Source organism: Lemur catta, chromosome 1 (assembly GCF_020740605.2).
Source record: "Lemur catta isolate mLemCat1 chromosome 1, mLemCat1.pri, whole genome shotgun sequence".
NCBI classification, from domain to species: domain Eukaryota; kingdom Metazoa; phylum Chordata; class Mammalia; order Primates; family Lemuridae; genus Lemur; species Lemur catta.
Window position 1 is genome coordinate 174,648,288 of NC_059128.1, and position 21,514 is coordinate 174,669,801.

General features: G+C 35.5%; 1 protein-coding gene across 5 annotated transcripts in view; it reads left to right on the forward strand.

Moving 5' to 3' along the window:
• Positions 1 to 21,514, forward strand: part of LOC123630136 (U2 snRNP associated SURP domain containing) — a 51,622-nt gene that overhangs the window by 23,668 nt on the left and 6,440 nt on the right. For all 5 annotated transcript variants that reach the window (XM_045539397.1, XM_045539398.1, XM_045539399.1 and 2 more), the window contains 12 exons: positions 320 to 424; positions 1,488 to 1,554; positions 1,634 to 1,797; positions 5,628 to 5,790; positions 6,201 to 6,280; positions 7,542 to 7,629; positions 9,485 to 9,607; positions 10,519 to 10,675; positions 11,453 to 11,548; positions 12,209 to 12,275; positions 16,078 to 16,237; positions 21,380 to 21,490. In XM_045539397.1, the coding sequence (XP_045395353.1) occupies positions 320 to 424; positions 1,488 to 1,554; positions 1,634 to 1,797; positions 5,628 to 5,790; positions 6,201 to 6,280; positions 7,542 to 7,629; positions 9,485 to 9,607; positions 10,519 to 10,675; positions 11,453 to 11,548; positions 12,209 to 12,275; positions 16,078 to 16,237; positions 21,380 to 21,490 (1,381 nt within the window). The remainder of the gene's footprint in view (positions 1 to 319; positions 425 to 1,487; positions 1,555 to 1,633; positions 1,798 to 5,627; positions 5,791 to 6,200; positions 6,281 to 7,541; positions 7,630 to 9,484; positions 9,608 to 10,518; positions 10,676 to 11,452; positions 11,549 to 12,208; positions 12,276 to 16,077; positions 16,238 to 21,379; positions 21,491 to 21,514) is intronic.

The window sequence follows — 21,514 nt, forward strand, 5'->3', positions numbered from 1 at the left end:
GTGATTTATAATTAATGTTTTGCTTTTGGAAAATAAAATTAAATGGCATTTAGAAAATTAAGTCTTTATTATTGTGAGGCTGTGTTGTGGTTTCCCACCCTCCCTTCACCTTTCCTTCCCTTCCCACTCCCCTTCCCCCACTGCCCTACTCCCTTGTAATGCACAAGGCATTAACATATGCTCCAGGTTGCTTTTTTGGTATTAAATTCGGTATTAGCAGAATAATCTTTTTCTGCACAATTATAGTAGTTTAGGTCAAGTGTAGTTTTATATAGTGGTAGGTCTGAATCCATTTTCTTTAACTGTGTTGTTGTTGTAGGAATTTGCTCGCCCTGATACATCGAATGATAGAGTTTGTTGTACGTGAAGGGCCAATGTTTGAAGCTATGATTATGAACAGAGAAATCAACAATCCTATGTTCAGGTGTGCATTTTTAAAAATTGTGATGAAATACATGTAACAAAATTTGCCATTTTAACCATTTTTAATTGTACAGTTCAGTAGCATTAAGTACATTTACATTGTTGTGCAGCCATTCCCACCATCCATCTTCAGAACTTTCTTCATCTTCTGAAACTGAAACTCTGTACCCATTAAATAATAACTCTCCATTGCCCTGGTCCCCCAGTTCCTGGCAACTACCATTATACTTTCTGTTGCTATGAATTTGATTATTCTGGATACCTCATACGAATAGAATCTTTGTCCTTTTGTGACTGGCTTATTTCACTTAGCATAATGTCCTAAAGGTTCATCCATGTTGTAGCATGTGTGAGAATTTCCCTCTTTTTAAAGGCTGAGTGGTATTCCATTGTCTGTATTTACCCTGCTTTGTTTATCTTCAGGTGTGCATTTTAAAACACTTTTAATTTTGGGGGGGAATTAAAAATATTTCCAGGGATAAGGTTCTAAAGGATTAGTTTTACAATGGGATGAGAAGACAGTTTTAGTCATGGTAGAGTAGTAGAATGTACTTAGGTCAGTCTTGTATCAGATTTTGATTTAGTTAACTAAATAGCATTGTTTTTAGCATTCTCTAGGAGGAAAATACTTTTCATTATGCTTTTCAATGAAAACTGTAATGAATCTTTCATAAGTGAGATTATAGTCAAACAAACGAATTTTAAAGGAAATTGTTTTACTAATTTAAAACTCTGAAGTGGTGTAAAATCACGCTTTTGTAATTATGCATTGGGAAAACCTCTCCATTGCCAGCCACAGTATCTGATATATGAGTGTTCAATAAAAATGATCCTAAGACTCAGCAAGATGCATGCCCTCTGAGTATTAATGTCAGTCACTAAGGCAGTCTAGGGCAGGGCAAAGAAGGGGATAGGTAGCGAACAGGTGGCCGTGGGTGAGGATTTCTTTTCAGGGGTCTTTGCTTTCATTTTATTAAATAGGCAGATAATATTTCTCATTTATGTTTAATTGAAGATAGCTCTTTACTAAAGAATATGAAATTTAATGTTTTTTGTTTGTTTAGGTTCTTATTTGAAAACCAGACACCAGCCCATGTTTACTATAGGTGGAAGCTTTATTCTATTCTGCAGGCAAGTAGAAGCAATTACTTTGTTAATTTTGACTCTGAGTTAATTAGACCTTTCTAATAACTTTCTCATTGTTTATTAGGGAGATTCTCCAACTAAGTGGCGGACAGAAGATTTTCGTATGTTCAAAAATGGATCTTTTTGGAGGCCACCACCATTAAATCCATACCTGCATGGGATGTCAGAAGAGCAAGAAACAGAAGCTTTTGTAGAGGAGCCTAGTAAAAAGGGAGCACTTAAGGAAGAGTAAGACATTTTTCCTTTCTATTATATATTCAGAAAAGTTGCCTTAATGGTTGCTTTAATTAATGGTCTTAACTAAGATGTTAACCCTAATATAAAGTGTTTTTTATTTTTATTTGTGAGTGTTTAAAATAGTAACATCTTTCATCAGATGCTTTACAGTTGTAAACATTTTGGCAGATGACAAGTGTGTGTCCTATTGACCTTGACCTCTTCCTATTGATAAAATTAGTGATGATCTTTTAAACATGGTTGACTTCTTTCTCTAATGTTGGAATACTTCAGATTCTTACAGAAATTATTTGGGGACTGTTAGCATTCTTGCTTCTCTGAATGCAGCATAAACAGGAAAAATGATTGGATGGCTGGTGGGATCAAACGTTGACTATGCAAAGCCTCTGCGTAGAATTTGCAGTGAGCTGTGAAATGGCCACCATGGAAGCATATGCTGATATTAGTGCTCACTTAGCACTGATACAGTGCAGTTAGCATGGTTTAAGAAACAGAAACTTATTAAATGTTTAGAAAACATTCTGTATACCTCATGGGGAAAAAATTGGCTAAAAGAATTTTTAGAATGTGGAATTACACAGGCATTTTATTGCGCTTATTGCACTTCACTGACATTTCATTTTTTACAAATTGAAGGTTTGTGGCAACCCTATCTTGATTAAGTTGCTTGGTGCCATTTTTCCAACAACATGTAATCACTGTGTCCCATTTCAGTAATTCTCACAGTACTTCTTTTCATTATTATTATATATCTGTTATGATGATCTGTGATCAGTGATCTTTGATATTACTATTGTAATTGTTTTGGGGTACTACGTCCTGTAAGATGGTGAACTTACTAAATGTTTGTGTTCTCACTGCTCCACCAACCTGCTGTTTCCCCATCTCTCTCTCTTTCTTCGGACTTCCCTATTCGCTGACACAATATTGAAATTAGGCCAATTAATATTAACATAACCCTACAATGGCCTCTGTCTGTTCAAGTGAAAGGAAGAGCTGCACGTGTCACCTTAAATCAGAAGCCAGAAATGAATACGCTTAGGAAGGTGTGTCGAAAGCTGAGACAGGCCAAAAGCTACGTCTCTTGAGCCAACCAGTTAGCCAACTTGTTAATGCAAAGGAAAAGTTCTTGAAGGAGATGAAAAGTGCTACTCAGTGAACACGAATAATAAGAAAGTGAAACATGTAATCCTAGCTACTCAAGAGCCTGAGGTGGGAGAATTGCTTGAGGCCAGGAGTTCGAGACCAGCCTGGGCAACAGAGAGAGAGAGAGAGAGAGAGAGAGAGAGAGAGACAGACCACGTCTCTTAAATAAAAACAACAACAAAAAAAACCATGCAAGCGAAACAGCCTTATTGCTGATATAGAGACAGTTTTAGTGGTCTGGATAGAAGATCAAACCAGCCACAACATTCCCTTAAGTCAGCATAATCTAGAGCAAGGCCCTAACTCTATTCAATTTTCTGAAGCTAAGAGAGGTGAGTGAGGAAGCTGCAGAAGAAGTTTGAAGCAGCAAAGGTTTGGTTCATGAGGTTTGAGGAAAGAAGTCATCTCTGTAACATAAAAAGTTCAAGATAAGGCCGGGCGCGGTGGCTCACGCCTGTAATCCTAGCACTCTGGGAGGCCGAGGTGGGTGGATCACTCGAGGTCAGGAGTTCAAGACCAGCCTCAGCAAGAGTGAGACCCCCATCTCTACTAAAAATAGAAAGAAATTATCTGATCAACTAAAATATATATATAGAAAAAATTAGCCGGGCATGGTGGTGCATGCCTGTAGTCCCAGCTACCGGGGAGGCTGAGGCAGTAGGATCGCTTAAGCCCAGGAGTTTGAGGTTGCTGTGAGCTAGGCTAACGCCACCGCACTCACTCTAGCCCAGGGAACACAGCGAGACTCTGTCTCCAGAAAAAAAAAGGTTCAAGATAAAGTAGCAACTGCTGATGCAGAAGCTGTAGCACATTATTCAGAAAATCTTGCTAAGGTCATTGATGGAAGGTGGCTACAGTAAACAACAGGTTTTCAGTGTGGACGAAACAGCCTTCTATTGGAAGAAGATGCAATCTAGGACTTTCAGAGGTGGAGAGGATAAGTCAATGCCTGGCTTCAAAGGACAGGCTGACTGTCTTGATAGGGGTTAATGCAGCTGGTGACTTTTACCATTCTGAAAATCCTAGGGCCTTTAAGAATCATTCTGCATTGACCACCTGTGCTCTTTGTAAATGGAACAATAAAGCCTGCATGACAGCACATGTATGTACAGCATAGGTTACTGAATTTTTTTTTTTTTTTTTTTTTGTGACAAAGTCTTGCTCTGTTGCCCTAGGTAGAGTGCCATGGTGTCATCATAGCTCACTGCAATGTCAAACTCCTGGGCTCAAGCGATCCTCTTGCCTTAGCCTCCTGAGTAGCTGGGACTACAGGTGCATGCCATGACGCCTGGCTAATTTTTCAATTTTTAGTAGAGATGGGGTCTCACTCTTGTTCAGGCTGGTCTCAAACTTCTGAGCTCATGCAGTTCTCCCACCTCAGCCTCCCAAAGTTTATAGGCAAGTTTATAGGCATGAGCCACCACGCTCAGCCATTTACTGACTATTTTAAGCCCACTCTTAAGACCTGCTGCTCAGAAAAAAAGTGCTTTCAAATACTACTGCTCATTGACTATGTAGTCATCCAGATCTCTGATGGAGGTGTACAAGGAGATTAATGTTATTCATGCCTTTAAGAAATTGCTATAGCTACTCTAACCTTCAGCAACTACCACCCTGATGAGTCAGCAACCATCAACATCTGAAACAAGACCCTCCCCAGCAAAAAAGATTAAGACTTGCTGAAGGCTCAAATGATAGTTAGCATTTTTTTAACAATAAAGTATTTTAAAAATAAGATATATATATTGCTCTTGTACGATATATATATTGCTCTTGTACACTTAATAGATTACAATATAGTATAAATATAACTTTTATATGCACTGGGAAACCAAAAAATTTGTGTGGCTCACTGTATTACAATATTTACTTTATTGGGATGGTCTGGAACCAAACTTGGAGTCCAAGATATGTGTGTGTTACTTCACTTCGGGTATGTTACTTCACTGGGTAGTTTTTAAATTGTAATACTTGTTGATGTATTGTTTAGGAGAAAATTTGCTAATGTAACATGATAGTGTTTAGGAGAAAATTTGCTAATGTAACATGATAGTATTTGAGTGTATTTGATTCTGAAGATGTATGTTCATTGTTACTTTAGCCCAGGGACCCAGAAACTTAGCCCACAGGCTAACTGGCTGCCTTCTCCTTTGGTAAAATTTTATTGGAACACAACCAGTCTCATTCTTTCATGTTGTCTGTGGCTGCTTTGGTGCTATAGCAACATAGGAACTGACAGAGATCGTGTGGCCTGCAAATCCTAAAATATTTAGTCTTATCCTTTACAGGAAAAGTTAGCCTGTCCTAATCGCATACAGAAGTGCTAAAGTAGTAGACTTCTTTCAAAGAAGGGGAGTAAAGAACATGAAGCTTGTTCAGGATAATAGGACTGGGGCACTCCTAACAACTCTTGAAAAAATGCCCATAATTTAAAATTTACTTAATTTGTAAGCTGAAAAAAATCACTGAAATTATTAGTTTCAGGAAAAGTATTCTTTCTTAAATAAATTCTTTAAAAAATTTTAACAAATATGGGGAACTTAACACAAATCAGACTTAATACAGTCTTCAGAATTATTTTATCTGAATAGGTTTTAAAGAAATTCATGAGCAAAAACTACAATGGCATTTGAAATTTGTATCTGTAAATATAAGTTTAAAAATTTTATATTCAGACAGAGGGATAAATTAGAAGAAATCTTGCGGGGATTAACTCCAAGGAAAAATGACATTGGAGATGCAATGGTTTTCTGTCTTAATAACGCTGAAGCTGCTGAAGAAATAGTGGACTGCATTACTGAGTCACTGTCCATCTTGAAGACACCCCTTCCTAAAAAGGTATGAGAATGACTTCTCTTTGTGGACATTTAATTAAGAAAACGGGTGGTAATAGTTTTCTTCTTTTTGGACTGCCTTTGGTTTCCTTTTTGCCATAAAGAGCTTGTCTGACAAAATCTTTCCCATGTAGTCTGTTACTTTTGCCTGGAAAACTTATGTTCATTGACACGTTATCAACAAGTTGAAATGTAGATGAGTTTTAACGAATTTTATCTCTGTCAAAGTCATGGTTGTGGTGATGGTGAATTTCATATAACTCTTCTAATTAGTAGTATGGTTATTAAATTATAGCTAAGCATTAGCCTTATACTACTGATTATAAGAAACAACAATGCAGAACTTTTTTAGATGTATTATTGGCTACTAGTTTTTATTTTTAATCCATTTTGTGTTATCTTTTGGTATTATAGATTGCCAGATTATATTTGGTTTCTGATGTTTTATACAACTCTTCAGCCAAAGTTGCCAATGCTTCATATTATAGAAAATTGTAAGTATAATGATGTAAAGTGATATTGCTGAAATAAAATATTTAAGCATAAGGAGTTCAGAGAAGTGGATTGTTTTGTTAACACTTTACAGTAATAAGCAATAAAGTCAGCTCTCTGTGTCTGTGGCTTCTGCATTTGTGGATTCAACCAACCACAGAATGAAAATACTTGAAAAAAAATTGTGTCTGTACCGAACATGTATGGACTTCCCTTGTCATTTTCTAAACAATACAGTATAATTACTTAGCATTTGCATTGTATTAGGTATTGTAAGTATCTAGAGGTGATTTAAAGTATATGGGAGAATGTGCATAGGTTGTATGCAAATATTATGCCATTTTGTATCAGGGACTTGAGCATCTGCAGATTGTGGTATTTGTGGGAGGTCCTGGAACCAATCCCCCATGGGTACTGAGGAAAGAGTATTTGGAAATTTGAATTTCTTCATGATTTGTAGAATGTTTTTAAGAATTGACTTGTGTTCATAGAACAAACCCACTCTAAGCCAAATTATGAATATTTTGGAAAGTTGTCACTCATTTCATATCAGTTTCTTAATTATTGACATTAGAACAAATAGCCAGAGTTAAAAATAACTTTATTGCATATTTAGCTACTTGTGTAATAAATAAACTGAAACAATACATATAATGGCAAACATAATACAAGAGACCAAAGATCCAACATTAACTGTTTATAGAATCTGTATTCTCCTCTGATCATCATTGTATTGATTGTGGTTCAGTGTTTTCTAAGGTGGTAGGAAATTATGTTGCCAGATTGTAATTAATACATAATTCTTCGTCAGTTCCCTGCAGTTCCCTTTCTGTGTTTATTTTATAAATTAGTCTCAGGGAAGCTTTTCCCTAGGAACTGATGTTGAAAGGAAGTTTAGAGATGTGGGGTCTACTATTAGTTTTTTTCCCTTGGACAAGTTGCTTAACTTTTTTAAGTTTCCTATTTTATAAAATAAATTGGACTAGATGGTTCAGAGTATCCTAGATCCTTACCTGTAAAGGGAACTAATACTTAAGACGCTTAGGGAATTTGCAGGAGAAAAATTCAGAATAAGAAGAGTTAAAGTAATTCAGTTATGGTTTTAAGAGTTTAAACATCTAGTTCTTGCTTTTTAAATAATTGATTAATTTGTTTATAAGTATTTTAAGTCTGGGTGTGGGGGACGGGTTTCATTGCTTAGCTGAAGGGGATACGGATTGTAAAACAAATTCTATTTTAAAGAATATATTGTTTGAATTTTAGTTTTGAAACAAAGTTATGTCAGATATCTTCAGACCTCAATGCTACCTATCGTACAATTCAAGGCCATTTACAATCTGAAAACTTTAAGGTACGTATGTTGTTTTACTGTTTTTGCCCTAGTGTTTTAAACAGGTGGAAGGGCATTGGAGGTCTGGAAAAGTACATAAGATATAAATTAAAAACTTGGATGTTATAGAAATTACTGTTTTAAAATTCTGTCATTTTTATTTTCATTATCAAAAAATGGACTTTTAAAATATATTAACTAGTGTTTTTTAAGTGTTAATTATTTAAATATTTTAGTCCAGGTATGGTGGCTCACTCCTGTTATTCTAGCATTTTGGGAGGCCAAGGTGGGAGGATGGCTTGAGGCCAGGAGTTTGAGACCAGCCTGGGCAACATAGCAAGACCTCGTCTCTATCAAAAAAAAAAAAAAAAATAGAAAAATTAGCTGGGTGTGGTGGGGCACTGTAGTCCCAGGTACTCAGGAGGCTGAGACAGGGTGATTACTTGAGCCCACGAGTTTGAGGTTGCAATGAATTATGATAATGCCATTGTACTCTAGCCGGAGTAACAGAACTAGTATTTTTTTTTATAGTCTTTTTTCACAAAACACATTCAGAAAATCACTTGTTTTGTAATGGTATTATTATATTTGGCTGGATTAAGAAACATACATTTTAGTCATTCATGTTTAGAAAGTATATTCAGTTATTAATTTTTTATAACCTCTTAAGCTGTAGACCAATGTTAAGGAAAGCCAAACAGGCCAGGTGTAGTTGCTCATGCCTGTGTGGCAGTACTATGGGAAGTTGAGGCAAGAGGACTGCTTGAGGCCAGGAGTTGGCGACTAGCATGGGCAAGATAGCAAGTCCCTATCTCTACAAAAAGTTAGCTGGGCATGGTGGCATGCTCCTGTAGTCCTGTAGTCCTGATTACTTGGGAGACTGAGGTGGAAGGATTGCTTGAACCCAAGAGTTGCTTGAGCCTGGGAGTTCCAGGCTTCAGTGAGCTATGATTGTGCCACTGTACTCTAGCATGGGTGACAGAGTAATACCCTGTCTCTTACCAAACAAAAAAAGCCAAACAGAATACCTTAGAATTGTTAGAATTGAATGAGTAAATTTACTTTTATGGGAAGAAGATTTTGTTAAGAAAGAAATTGAAAAAAAAAGTAATAGATTTAGGGGGTACAGATTTGAGTTTTGCTACATGTATATATTGTATAGTGGTGGAGTCTGGTGTGTGCCCATCATTCAAATAGTGTACATTGTACCTGATAGGTAATTTTTTATGCCTCACCCCCCATCCCCCACATTCCTTTTGAGTCTCCAGTATCCATTATGCCACTTTGACCATGGATAGCCATAGCTTAGCTCCCACTTGTAAGCAAGAACATAAGAAAACTTTCTAGCTTGGGAAAATGTCCAGTGACCCCACCATTGGGGGATTCAGACAACTCCATTTCTAAAGTTTTGATCTTAAATTTTGACCATAAGTTAGAACTTGTAGAAAAATTTAGGGATGAGTCAGAGAAAATGTTAGCCAGAATTGTGAAGTACTTCATTGGACCATATAAGGGATTCAGTTAAAAACTTGGCTACTTTGATTTTCAGTTTTCGTTAGTTTCTATGTGAGGTTTCCCAGAATGTGGCTCAACTGCAGTACTAACAGTATGGGAGTTGACCTGAGATGGTAAAGAAAAAATAGTTTCTTTTTCACTGTATTTATTTTTAGGGTTATCATTTTTTTCTTTTTAATTGGAAAGTGACATTGATTTTTTAACAAAATATAGTAATGATGTATAGTTATTTTCTTTAAAGTTTTTAAAGAATGTCACTTCAACAGAAAATTTAGCAAATCTTGATGGTCATTCTCATGAATTGAAGTTGGAGATATACAGCCCTAAATAATAATTCATCATCTGTTTCCTATTTATTTAGCAACGGGTAATGACCTGCTTCAGAGCATGGGAAGATTGGGCAATTTATCCAGAACCATTTTTGATCAAACTACAAAATATTTTCTTAGGACTTGTAAATATTATTGAAGAAAAAGAAACAGAGGTAGGCACTCAGTGTATTTGTCTGATTGTTTATGAAATTTGTTTCTGGGGCAGAGGGAGCTGTGGAGGTGTGTGATATGCTACATAAGTGAGTAACATTTCTTTGTGAAAAATACCCACTGTTTACCACTAACTGGTGAATTTTTATTGTTGGAATTGTTGGAGCCCAAGGGGTCAAAATTAGATATAATAGGAGTTCTTTGTCTCGTGTCCTTATGTGAAAATTAGTGGGTTGTTTTTATTTGATAAGAAGACTTATGATATATTAGCAGAAATGAACAAGTAACAGAGCAGTATATGTAGCATGACTTCATTTTGTTAAAGGTAGCTGTATAAGTAAACACGTACGCGAAAAGATGCAGCACTATGGTAGCAGATACTATTCATCACCATTCTGTTACTTTTTACCTCCTAGGTAATTATTGAATCCTTCATCTTCATTTCTGCCATCCTAATCAAGCTATCATGTTTTCACTTACACTGCTGCAATAGCCTACTAATTGGCCTTACTGCTCTAACCGACATGGTCCTTGTTTCCATTTCTTAAACGTATAGTGTTTCTACCTCATGTTGGCGTTTATACATGTTCTTCCCTCTTTCTGGAGCTTCCCTTTACCTGAGATCTCAACATAGGGGTAACTTCAGAGAGTCCTCTCTGACCTCTTTAAGTAAAAGTTACTTATTACACGTTCTAACAGTGTGGTATATCTCTTTGTTGTAGCACTTATCATAGTTGCAGTTATATGTATATTGTTATGATTATCTGATTTCCCGGCTTCCCCCTTATGATGTCTTTACATTGTACCTGGGAATGTGGGTATCCAGCTAAGTTGGCTCGTACTGGATTGCAAATTAATAGCAGTATGACTTTAGCAAGGAAAGGAAAATGTTACAGTAGAAATATTTCCATAGGATGTACCAGATGACCTTGATGGTGCCCCTATCGAGGAAGAGCTCGATGGTGCACCTCTAGAAGATGTAGATGGAATTCCTATTGATGCTACTCCCATTGATGATCTTGATGGAGTCCCTATAAAAAGTCTTGATGATGATCTTGATGGAGTGCCTTGTAAGTTCGTATTTCAAATTTCAAACTGATTAAATCTTTCTAATAAGTTTCATTACCAAAATGCTTTGATTTCCATACATGGAAAAAGGTTGTTGTTTCTCATTAAGGTGTCAAGTTATTAACTTTTTTGTTTTATTTCTGACTTTTAAAAATTTAAATACCCAGTAATACGTTTGACTGGGCCAAGAAAAAGGCTCTTTTTCCTGGTCAAATTTCTTTGTGGGGACAGGCAGCCTCCTATAATACTAGCAAGTTTCTCTTTTTGTCTGGTGAGGAAATTATAGGCAAAAATCTTATGTTCACTTATATTCATAATACTAGGTACCTGGTCTTATCAGTTCTGTTTTTACTGTTAGTTTAACTAACTTAACAGGTTCGATTTTCCTAGCTGCCTAAAATAATTTTGGAAATAGGAAGTATACACAGATCTTCAGTACATTTTAATTATATGTTAAAATATTGAATAGTGTATGAATTTTGTGGTTTAGACAATAATTAGATAATGGTGTTAAAGATTTGTTTTACTTCTCAACATCTTCATTTGCTTAGAATATTACTAACCTGCATTTTCTGAATTGATGCATGTACTGTTTAAAAATCAGACCTCAGATATAGAGAATTGGATTAGATATAATCCTTATTCTTAATACTATCATTATTTGTCAGTGTGTAGCCTTATTTTGCTTTGCTTTTTAATAATACAGTGACTACCCATGAGCCCATTAATTTGGGTTATCTCCTAGTAGTTAGGGTTAATGGCTCGTCTTTCCCCAATAGTGGATGCAACTGAAGACTCAAAGAAGAATGAGCCTATATTTAAAGTTGCCCCGTCAAAATGGGAAGCTGTAGATGAATCTGAATTGGAAGCACAAGGTGAGTAAAAGTTCAATAAATATTGAGCCTCAAAAAATTAAGTGCTTATAAATTAATCATTGGTGTGTTTGTGTGTATGTTGTTATATTTTATGTCTAGTGTAAGTTTTCATTGTGGTTTGTGTTGCTATTATGATTTTCTTAGGTCTTTCAGTTTGGAAGCTTTGAGAGTAATCAGAGAAATCACTGAAAACCTTTTAGGCTGAGGCATTTTAGTAGAAAATGTAGACGGGACCCTGTAGCTATTTAGAAATCTACTTAGAGGTCAGTTTCAGAGAAACGAAGCTTTGACCCTCCCATAATGCTAGACTTATTAGATGCAGTTTAGGCCTGCCTTTCAGACTTACTTGGACCTGTATCCTAGTGCTTATAACATGTAATTGTTAATATTTGTAGGTTCTAATGAAATAAATCTTACCATCCAACACAGAAATAAGGATGACAACATTATTTGTTACTGCATGAATTTGAGTAAAATTATAGTGTAGGTGTGAGGAAAAAGAGATTTAGCACATATAAATGGCTATTTAAAGAATAGATAAGCATAGATAAAAACTTCTGTAATATAAACTTTTCAGTTCTAAAGCTTGGCTTCTACTGTGCTACTGCAAAAATGTTAATTTACCTTATGGAATTACATCCTCTTTTTCCTTCCATTCAGCTGTAACAACTTCTAAATGGGAGTTATTTGACCAGCATGAAGAATCAGAAGAAGAAGAAAATCAAAAGTAAGAATCTAAGTTTCGAATATTCTCAGTTTCTTGTTCATATACACTCCTGTTTTCATTAAGAGGTATGGTTGGAATAATAGTGAAGAGGGAAACTTCACTGTTAAAAAACTTGGGAGAGGATCATTTTTAGTTGTCCATTGGTTTTCCAGTGAATAAAGAGCTTTTGGTTTCTGGTCTTGATGCATCTGGTTTCACTTTCCTTTTGAGTTTATTTGTTATGCTAGGTTATACATTCTCACTGTGTGGTTACTAACTGATCAGATGCATTTGTTTCAAATCTTTGCTATCAAATATTGTTTTGGGCTTCAGCAAAAGTGATTTTTAAAATGTGAGTAGGAAAGATTATGCTCCTTTTCTTTTGGATTGTACATTCCTAAGAAAAGTATTGCATTATGACCATTCTGTTATTTAAATGTAAATACTTCAGAAGAACTAAGAATGAATAAAAGGGGGTGGGGAAAGCCATTTCCTTTGAAGTATAGAGAAATTATTTATAAATTTGATTTTTGCTGTCTGGTAATCACCCCAAAATTGTTTTTGTATTTGACACTGTGTGATTGTAGGAATCTCTGTTCCCAAATTCTCCTGCAGGTTGGTATTGGTAGTTTTTAGGATGTGCTTGACATTTTTTTTAAATCATTGAAAAGGAAGTTGATTTTTTTCAGTTAGGAAGAAATGGCATCAGGAACACAAAGCACAAGTTTCTGTTTTTTTTAAAAATCTCTATGTTCTTTTATTGTTCTCAGATAGAAGGAAGAGAGAACAAAGGGAAAGTCCTTTGTGTCCTAGCTAGCACAATATGGGCATTTGTGTAGATTCAGTAAATGGGCCTTTGGATTGTTAGTGAAATGTGATCCATCAGCAGTTTGTAGAAACAGTTTCATAAGATGATAAAAACTTGTCCACACCAGAAATGTTGGTGTGATCAGAATAAGTCAGCAGTAATTATGACAAAATATTTACAAAGTATAGTGTGGCTTGCTAATGGAAGGAGCTGTCTTAAGCTGTTTAGGTATACAAGAATTGGGAACAGTTTAGTTTTTGCTTTAAAACAATGGTTTTCTCAACCCTTTTTATGTCCACGATCCTATCATTAGTAACATCTTACCATTTTAGATTCACTGTTTTAAGAATATATGTACTCATAAAATAATTTAAGGAGAAGGAAGGGTCAAAAAGCAAAGAAAGAAAGAACTCAAATATATTTCACTGTTGGTTTTATTTCTAAAGGCTTAAGGTTTTTTTGGCATAAAACTTATTTGTGTTAATGTTTGGAATACGAGTACATTTTAGCATTGATGTTGGAATAACCATATGTTAATAGAAACATGGATCACTAGAAGTATAATTTATATTTTTTGGCTTTTCTTAGGAACTCCAGATAAATCGTGATAATGTAAATAATTATGAAAGTACAAAGCAAGAGAAAAAAACTTTCACTACAACTTTCTTATCCTTGAAATTTTCTTGTGCCTCACTACTACTCTCTAGTGGCTGAATCCAAAATGCCATTTTACTTAAGGCTGCTTTTTGTAACTAGTAATTATTGCATTTGTGGCAGAAATGTTATTTAAGAAAAATATAGCACTACTAATGCTTTGGAGAAAAGTTACAAAAAATAATTTCATTTGTAATGAATTCTGTATAGTTTTAGTCTTGAATTTCCACTTCCACAAGAGGAAGCTGTGATGAGATTTGAACCTAGAACTGGTGACTAAGAGCTAATGCCGAAATCCATTAAAACAAACTGCTCAGGCTTGAAAAGTTACAATAACAATTGTAAAGTGTGTATGTATTTTAAGTCATTGAAGTATTATAGCTATTTTAAAAGTCTTAAATAATATGGTTAATGTTTAATGTCTGTTTATCTAGATCTTTTCTATGTATGTATAAACGTGCATGGCTATTTAAATATAATGATATAGTACTGTACAAACCACTCTGTGGCCCATGTTTTTCACTCATGTCATGGGTATTCCATGTCAGTCCATATATTTACGTGTTCTATATTCATCTGTGATTGAATAAAAGCATTCAGGTAAACATACAAGGATGTTTACCAAGAAATGTTTGAAATTGCAAAAAAGGGAAAAATTTTAAATATCAGGCTAGAATTGGTTAAGTAATTTCCATTGCATAGATACCACATATCATAAAAAAGTGAATTCTTGTGTTTTAAAAAATTAACTAAAAACTGCATTTAGGAAGTTTCTGAAAAATTAATGAGAAGTACTAAGTTTAAAGTTTGATTATTTCCAAAAAGAATATGGTTTTTTTAATGGTTGGTTTTGACCCTTACCTGAGTATTGTATTGAGTTATACCTGTGTGTGATATAAATGATTTGGGGGGGCTCTGAGTATGAAGTTTATAAAATATTTTAGTAATGTTCTGGAAGGGACCTTTGGATGAGAAATTAAACAGTAGCAGAGTCATCGTCTCAGTGCCATATCTTTTCTGATTCTGAATTGCCAGCACTTTTCTTTTTATCTGTCTGGCTTAAATTTTTCTCATTCAGTGTGTGAGTCTTATTACATGAGGCTTTAATTAAATTTTGTTTTGAAAGATTTTGTTTATAACTATTTTTACATTATTAGGAATAATTTTAAATGTATACTAAAAGACTCTGCTTGCTATAGAACGAATGCATTTAGTGCCCATGTACCAATGTAGGAGGGCTTACCATGTTCAAATATTAAAGGCAAAATGGCATTTGTTCTAGGCTATGACAGTAATGTTATTATCACAATTTATATTATTTGTAAGGAATTGTCGATATATGCATAAACATTCTGAGCTTGTTAGTATATGGATGTCTTGTTTTGCCTGGATTTATTTGGCAATAACATACAGACACACAAAACCCAGTCTCAGAATACGAAATTTTTTTTTTAAAAAAAGCCATTCTTTCTTTGTGCTTTAAGAACATTTTGTTAATCCTGTTCTAGCACTGATGCTTGTCTGTCTTTTTCCACTAGATTGCTTCTGGAAGGATAGGAGAATTTTTTTTCTTTGTATCCTAAGTGACTTACCCATGGTAGTCACTCAGGTTTTCATTTTCTTCTTGTCTGACCCAGAAGCAGTACAGCTTTCAGAGTTAGCCATAAGTACTGACTTTTGCTAATATTTAAAATTTATACAGTGCTTTATTCTTAGGGTTATGTGCTCATCAGGTAAGGTCTTTACATGCTGTATTGTTTAATAGTAATTCTATGACTCAAACTCATGTATTTTCTGGATTATAGGCTCTGATGAAGGAAGGGTACACATTTGGCTTTTAAAACAAAGCTTCATGAATTCACTCTGAACTAACGTTTGCAGAAACCATTGATTATTCATTTCATTTAACTGCTTCAAGGAAAGTTTGTTGCAGAATGAAAGGCGCATATAACATTAACATAAGCAGAATTTATTTATTTATTTATTTATTTATTTATTTATTTTTCAGTGAGCATTTAGAACCAAAGTAGAATTTATTAAAGTATGATTATGTTGAAGCTCATACCTTTTCTGTGGAGGAAACAAGAGTTTCATATAATTGTCTATAAAATATTATTTGATCAAATATTTTGCAAAAATTATCTTAGGGATGAATTATCCTCTTATGTTTTACTCTTAATAACATTACTTAAGCTCTAACACTGAAAAACAGAAATACCTAGATTGTAAAGTGTAATACTTTTTTTGCTGCCTTTATATGCAATGTATTATGCTTATTTCTTTTTCTTTTTTCTGAACAAATATTTATTTATTTATTTTTTCTTTTTCTTCTTCTTTTTTCTATTATGCTTATTTCTAAAGTCAAGAAGAAGAAAGTGAAGATGAAGAAGATACTCAGAGTTCCAAATCTGAAGAACATCATCTGTACTCTAATCCAATCAAAGAAGAAATGACTGAGTCCAAGTTCTCTAAGTACTCTGAAATGAGTGAGGAAAAACGAGCTAAACTTCGTGAAATTGAGGTTAGTACTGCAATGAGTTTAAACTACACTGGCGTTTCACTTTGTCCACCAAACTAAGCTCCCTCTTGGCATCATAGCTTGGTACATGCTGTTCTCTCTCTGCTTTGAAATCTTCGTACCCAGCGATTCTTTAGGCGTCTTAGTTTAAGCCTCCCTTCTTTCACAGTAGCCTTTTCTTACTCTTCTGGACTTGCTTGTTTCACCCTTTTTGTATCTCTGTGATTTTGTATGTATTGTGGTGTGTGTGTATGTATATATGTTTTATTTGCTTACTTGTTTAATGTCTGTGTTCCCAACTAGGCTGCAGTTTCCATGAGGGGTAAGGACCATGTTTGATTTCTGTTCATCATTGTATCTTTAGTACTTAACACATAGGAGATCCTCTGAAGAAACAGATTCTAATGAATATGAATAGATAATATGTATATAAGAGTGTATATACATATGTAATATGTATATGTAATGTGGGAAATCTATTACATTGTGAGTATACATAGTATGTGACTAGGAAAGTAAAATATTTTCTACTGCAGTCCCAGCACTTTAGGATGCTGAGGCAGAAGAATCATTTGAGGTCAGGAGTTTGAGACCAGCCTGGGCAACATAGTGAGACCCTGTCTCTCCACAAAATAAAATGTAAAAGTTAGCTGTGGTGGTGTGTGCCTGTCATCCCAGTGATTGGGGAGGCTGAGGCAGGAGGATTGCTTAAGCCTAGAAGTTTGAGGCTGCAGTGAGCTATGATTTCACCTCTGTGCTCTAGCCTGGGTGACAGTGAGACCCCATCTCTTAAAAAAAAAAATTCTGGCATGTTCAAGTTATGTTTACATTTTATTATAGTAGTTTCATTTTAAATGTCTATACCTTTAATGATGAGAGGGAGAGTAGACATTGGGTAGGTCTTAACATTAAAAGGGAGGAGTCATGTACAGGAGAGCCCAGACTATCACAGGCAGACTTTTTCCTCTCTTTTTTTCATCCCCTCTCCTTTTTTAATGCCTTATGTTTTATCAAGGGCACTCAGGCATATCAGAGAGAGAAAGGTTTCATAATGCCCCAAAGTGGTGAAACATTCCAGTAAATGCTAGCAATAGTATAGCAGTCAGTCTGGAATCTAAAAAGAATGCATGAGAATGAATTTTAATACTCTGTCTTTTCATTTAAAAGTACTTTTGGGTACCTAATGTGTGTCAGTACTGTTCTTACTAATTTGTGATATCTGCTGCATTAATTACCTCATTTCCATTTCGCTGCGTAGTCACTGTTGAGCAAGTACACGTTCTTGCCTACTTCTTTCTCAGGTATCACCAAATTGAAAAGAAAATAGAGGAAACATTTTGTTTTAACTCTATGCAGAATCACCATGGTGTCAATTATAAGTGGAGATAAGGGATTTTTAGATTTAATAAGTTGCTTCATTTTTCTTGGGGTATATTCATATACATTTTTAGTAGGATTTTTAGGGGAGTAAGATGTGTATCAGTGAACGCATTCACCTGTGGGCCTTTTCAGCCTGCTTGCACATGCCCCCTTTTCACTTCTCCCATCTTACTAAGAAGCTTTTGCTTTCAGAGCTTTGAAACTTTTGGAGTGGAAATAAAGACTGAGTTCAGTAAAAATGTATTTTCTTGTTAATTGAAGCTGCCCCCTTACAAATGCCAAAACAGACTGTTTAATCCTTTTAAAATGTTCTGTCTCCTTATTAACTTAAAGAAATCATATAATTTAGTTTTTTGTTAACTTGGGTGGTTTTTATGAATATTATCATTTCCACACTGTGTATTCATACACGAGTGCCTGTGCACACACACGCACACACACACACACACACACCTTATATGTATACATTTCCATACTTCATGTGATCTTTTATAATCTGGCCTCTCCCTACTTTGTTATATATTCACTGATTGTTTTTCTGGCTCTCATAGTGACTGGCCCTCACAACTTGTCCTTCTGGGATTTGGACCATGAACTAAATCTTAATTTTGAAATGTAGATCTTGGCTTCATCCTAGAATTATCTAAAGATTTAGTGATATGGAAAACTTCCACAACTGGTGGTGAATTTAGACTAGAACTGAGGGCTCATGAGCTTCATTCCGGTACTTTTCCTGTTTTTCTTTTCTGCCCCTAAATTTTAATATTAGTTTCTGGATTGAGAGTCCAGTAAGAATTAATCCTTTTATTGGAGAACCATTGAATAAAGAATAAAGTTCTAAATTAGTTTTATTGTATAGTATATACGTTATAATTTTGCTTTTTGCTATTCCCTTCCCCAAATGTGTCCTAATAAAGGTACCTATAGCTGAACATTTTAGCATGGGATTGAACATTTTAGCATGGGATTAATGAAAACCAAATGATTTATGTTATAAAATATTAACATTTCTCTGTAAAAACACAAAAAGCCTGCAGCCGTATGATATTGTGGTGTTGATCAGAAATACTTAATCTTTCAGATACCACTTAGAGCAGCGCCTAGGCTAGTGTTATCTTTTCCTATTCTACTGTTATCCCCATTTCTACCAGCAGGGATTGGAGGGGTAGAATAGTGGGTGGGGAGTCAAGTGGTGGGTCTTCTGTGTTGTTGGAGGAGAAAGGTCTGCCCTGGTCCCTGAGGAATGAGTGAGCAGTGTGGGAAGCTGATACCTGGTCATTGTCCCAAGGCAACAGGGGGATGGATCGCTGACAAGCCATTGCATAGACCACTTCTTTTTGTGTTGAGATCCTTGGTCATCTTTTTTCTGGATGTCTTCTACTTGTGCTTAAGCCTGAGTTAGACCATATCAGCAGAAACTATATATAGTATTTTATGATGATTTTTAAAAGGATTCTCTAGGAATGCCTCCTTTCCCCTAAGTAACATTCAGGTCTGTTGTTTGACTCTTGGAAACGTAACTCTTAAACTGATCTATTACAAATACATTCTATGGAAGGGTCACTTAGGTCATGGGAGACTTCACACAGTGGTGAACTTGTCTGTTTATGTCTCTGGCCCCCATACTTTCTCAACCTCCATCTTATTATGTTTTAAAATGTAATCATAAAACATGGAAAAAAATGCAGACTTTTTAAGAGACAGTTCGCTGCAGCTTCAAACTCTTGGGCTCAAGCAATCCTCTTGTTTCAGCCTCCTGAGTAGCTGGGATTATGGGCATGTGCCACCATGCCCGGCTAATATATTCAGTTTTTGTAGAGAGGGGGCCTCACTATTTTGCCCAGGCTGATCTCGAACTCCTGGCTTCAAGTGATCGTCCTGCTGTGGCCTCCCAAAGTTACAGGCATGAGCCACATCTCCCAGCCTTAACAGTTTTGAAAAAAGGGGAGGAGGGAGCCTCAAAGCTCTGATTATAAAAGACCCTGAGCACAGAAGTGAAAATAGAAAAAGGACAAAAATCAGAGAACTTAAAAGAAACATTCAGTAAGTCAAAAACAATGGAAATACCATTTTGAATGGGGGAAAATGTTTTTGTAGTTTCTGTTCTGTTGGAAAGCTTCCTTTATAGTGAAGGGGAAAAAAAGCTTTAACAAATGAGGTCTTATTTTTGAAGTAGAAGTAAAATGCTACAGGAACATTTAGTCCACTTAAAGGACATATCAATGTCTGAATAAAATAGGATAAGGTGTTAGCATATGCAATAATTTCATTAGACAATAATGTTTTCCCCCTCTCTTCAAGTGGAACAAGATAGGACAGGCTTGGGAGTGCATCTCAATGATACCATCCAGGATCCATGTGCTTTCCACCTCTGCTTCTAGCATTTTCCAAGACCTCATTCTTTCTACCTTATTTGCCCTCCCCTAGTTCAATAAAAAGGTATTCTTGGCTTTGTAAATTTCTTGGATAAGTTAAGTTCCTTTAAGCTTCCAAATAGTTTTTATTGTAACCATTTTGTGAAATCTTCATTTTTAAGTTCAATATAAATCATGAATTTATTTTTTACCTTTTTTTTTTTTTTTTTTTTGAGATTGAGTCTTGCTTTGTTGCCCTGGCTAGAGTGAGTGCTGTGGCGTCAGCCTAGCTCACAGCAACCTCAAACTCCTGGGCTTCAGCAATCCTACTGCCTCAGCTTCCCGGGTAGCTGGGACTACAGGCATGTGCCACCATGCCCGGCTAATTTTTTCTATATATATTTTAGTTGGCCAGATAATTTCTTTCTATTTTTTTAGTAGAGACGGGGTCTCGCTCTTGCTCAGGCTGGTCTCGAACTCCTGACCTTGAGCAATCCACCCACCTCGGCCTCCCAGAGTGCTAGGATTACAGGCGTGAGCCACTGCACCCCGCCCCATTTTTTTATATAATGGTATATAATATAACTCCCTGTAACTGATTATTTCTATTTTTTGTATATGCTTTCAGATTTTTATCCATTGCATGCGAGCACACAAACACTCGTATGTATGTATGTGTGTGTGTGTGTGTGTGTGTGTGTGTGTGTGTGTATATGTTAGCCACAAATCTCTTGTTAAACATGTAGACGGTCTACTTTTACAAGCAATGCTATAGTGAATATCTTGTAGTCTTGTGTACTTATGGGCATTCTAAAAGATAATTTGTAAAAGTTGGAAGTTTTTCTGGTCTTTTTAAAATCAGTATTCTCATTGTCTTAAAAAAGTACATTTCTAACACAGTTTAACCTTTTCTTTGTGTTTTGATGTCCGGTTATTGCACTATGCTGTAAATAGAAACCTTCATACTATGCAGGTCTGTGTTTGGTTCTACACAGCTGAACCACAGTGCCGTCGCCTTTTTTTTTTTCAGTCTGTTTATCTGTGTTCTGTTGGTTGTCATATCTTGCTGGCAGTATGCTTACCTTTAGCAACTTTGCCTTGCATTTCTAATTTGAGGAGCCAGATAACAAATTCATTATAATTGTATTGTGAGAGAATAAGTAGGTTCTTACAGGCATGAGGCACAGTTTATGGTTTTTGATTTCTCTGGTGGCTGTGCAGAGAGCATGTGGGCTCATGGTCAGTAGTTGAATTTTGCATAGTTGGGCTTGCTTGACAAATGGCCTTCAGATGAGTTGGTATTTTGATTGAGAACTAATCAGTTACCATATTGCTGTAGAAAAAGAGCAAAGTAGTGCTTGGGAAGCTATAGTGACAAAAATACTTATTTTTAAAATGCTTTATTTCGCAGCTCAAAGTTATGAAGTTTCAGGATGAATTGGAATCGGGAAAAAGACCTAAAAAACCAGGCCAAAGTTTTCAGGAACAAGTAGAACACTACAGAGATAAACTTCTTCAACGAGTAAGGAATAAGTATACTCAATAA